Source organism: Mandrillus leucophaeus, unplaced genomic scaffold (genome assembly GCF_000951045.1).
Source record: "Mandrillus leucophaeus isolate KB7577 unplaced genomic scaffold, Mleu.le_1.0 Scaffold75, whole genome shotgun sequence".
Classification (NCBI taxonomy): Eukaryota; Metazoa; Chordata; class Mammalia; order Primates; family Cercopithecidae; genus Mandrillus; species Mandrillus leucophaeus.
This window is the reverse complement of record NW_012108141.1, coordinates 3,116,927-3,118,571: the sequence shown is the minus strand read 5'-3', so window position 1 is coordinate 3,118,571 and position 1,645 is coordinate 3,116,927. Positions and strand designations below refer to the sequence as shown.

The 1,645-nt window shown below is 33.9% G+C and overlaps 1 protein-coding gene across 1 annotated transcript in view; it reads left to right on the top strand.

The window, feature by feature from the left end:
• The window catches only part of CCNI (cyclin I), an 18,704-nt gene extending 17,740 nt beyond the window's left edge, over positions 1-964 (top strand). Inside the window, exon 6 of the mRNA XM_011966238.1 lies at positions 933-964. Within this exon, the coding sequence (XP_011821628.1) occupies positions 933-964 (32 nt within the window). The remainder of the gene's footprint in view (positions 1-932) is intronic.
• Positions 965-1,645: the final 681 nt, after the last annotated feature.

Here is a 1,645-nt window from a genome sequence, read left to right as displayed (position 1 = left end):
AAGGACCAAAAAAAAAAAAAAAAAAATCCAAAAGATCCAAACTTTTTTTAAACTTAAAAAACCTCTTTGTAGTATGCCAGTTGCACTTTTTTTCTGCCATAATGTAACGTAGCTTGCCCCATCAAAAATTCAGTTAAAATTCATAGCCAGCAAACCTGTTCCCCCTCAGCATCCTGATTTGATTTTGCTTTTGCTTGCTTCTCCATTTAAGTTACTGAACTTTATGCATGCTGATCTGTATTGATTCTCACCGAATAGGAAACCCCAAAATTATTTTTTAGCAGTTGAACAAATTATTTCAGTGTGACAGCCATGATGCAAGTTCCAATTAGTATGAAAGGGTACTTTGGAATTGTCCCATATTAATCAGAGACAGCAACAGAAGAAGTTCTCATATTACCAGGTTGATTTTGTGTGTCATTTCAAATTTTAATTTAAAATTATGGTTTTCATTTTTGTTTACCTTAAAAGTGATGCTTAAAAGTGGTATGTAATTAGGACACTTAGATTTGTTGAAAGCATTTTTGACATTTGTATAAAAGAATTTGTGATAAAGTTAATATATCCAGGTGCTCACCAAAGAAACATGTATGTAACAACTGAAATTAGATTTTTCTAACTGATAGTTTTCACTCATTTATAATCAGTAGGAGAGACTGTCTAGATGTTGGGGCAGCTCTGTGATTTGAGTCTGTAACATGTTATAACTGAATTTAGTACCCTAGTTTTGTTAAGCTATTAGGATTTTCTAATAGAACTTACTCCCCACCGGCCTCCCCAGCCTACTTATAGTTCTCTTAACGACTTCTGGATCCTGAGCTCCCTTTGCAGTCTGAAAAAGGTATTGCAGTCAGAACCATGTACTGATGATAAAAGCCTCTGGTAGCAATAAAAAGTTGTCCTTAACTTTTGTTTCTGTGACTTTTTTCCAGCTGTGAAGAGGTACAGGTACCTGATTGGCTAGGCACTGCTATTTCAACTAGAGAAAACAATAGAAAGACCAAGAATATACTTACTGAAAATGAAACATGAAGAAAAGAGGATTTGAATGTGATCGAGGGATATAGGTTTTAGATATAAGAATTTTTCTTTTATGATATTTTTTCACTAGTGCACTGTGAATCCTCCAAATAGTAAATTTTCATCTTAATATGACTGCTTGTGAGAGTAGGCTCAGACCTGTATCTTTAAAATGTCATTTTTAGCCATTTTTAATGTTCAGATTTAGGAGAACAAGAGTATTTTCAGGTCATCATCTGACTTGTAAAAAATTCTTGTGGTAGGGTTGACTACCTGTTTTATGACCTTAAACTCCAATTAAATGGGAAGCATTTACTCACATGTCAGTACAGGGAGTGGGAGGGAAGATAGCAAAGGATTGACTTCACAGATACACATTTTAAAAATTTCTGATCCTGATCTTCATCTGTTTCTAAGAAGTTTACAACTGTATATGTTCATAGTATCTGTAAAATGATACAGATCTGTAGAACTTCCTTCTATTTAACAGATGAGGACATCGTTGTGTTATGTAGAAAGCTAGGGATAAAACAGTTTAGAGTCAATATTTCATTTGTAGTCCAGTAGCTGCAAATTGAGCAGAACATTAGAGGACAATAGAATTTTCACTTTTTGGTCTTAAGGT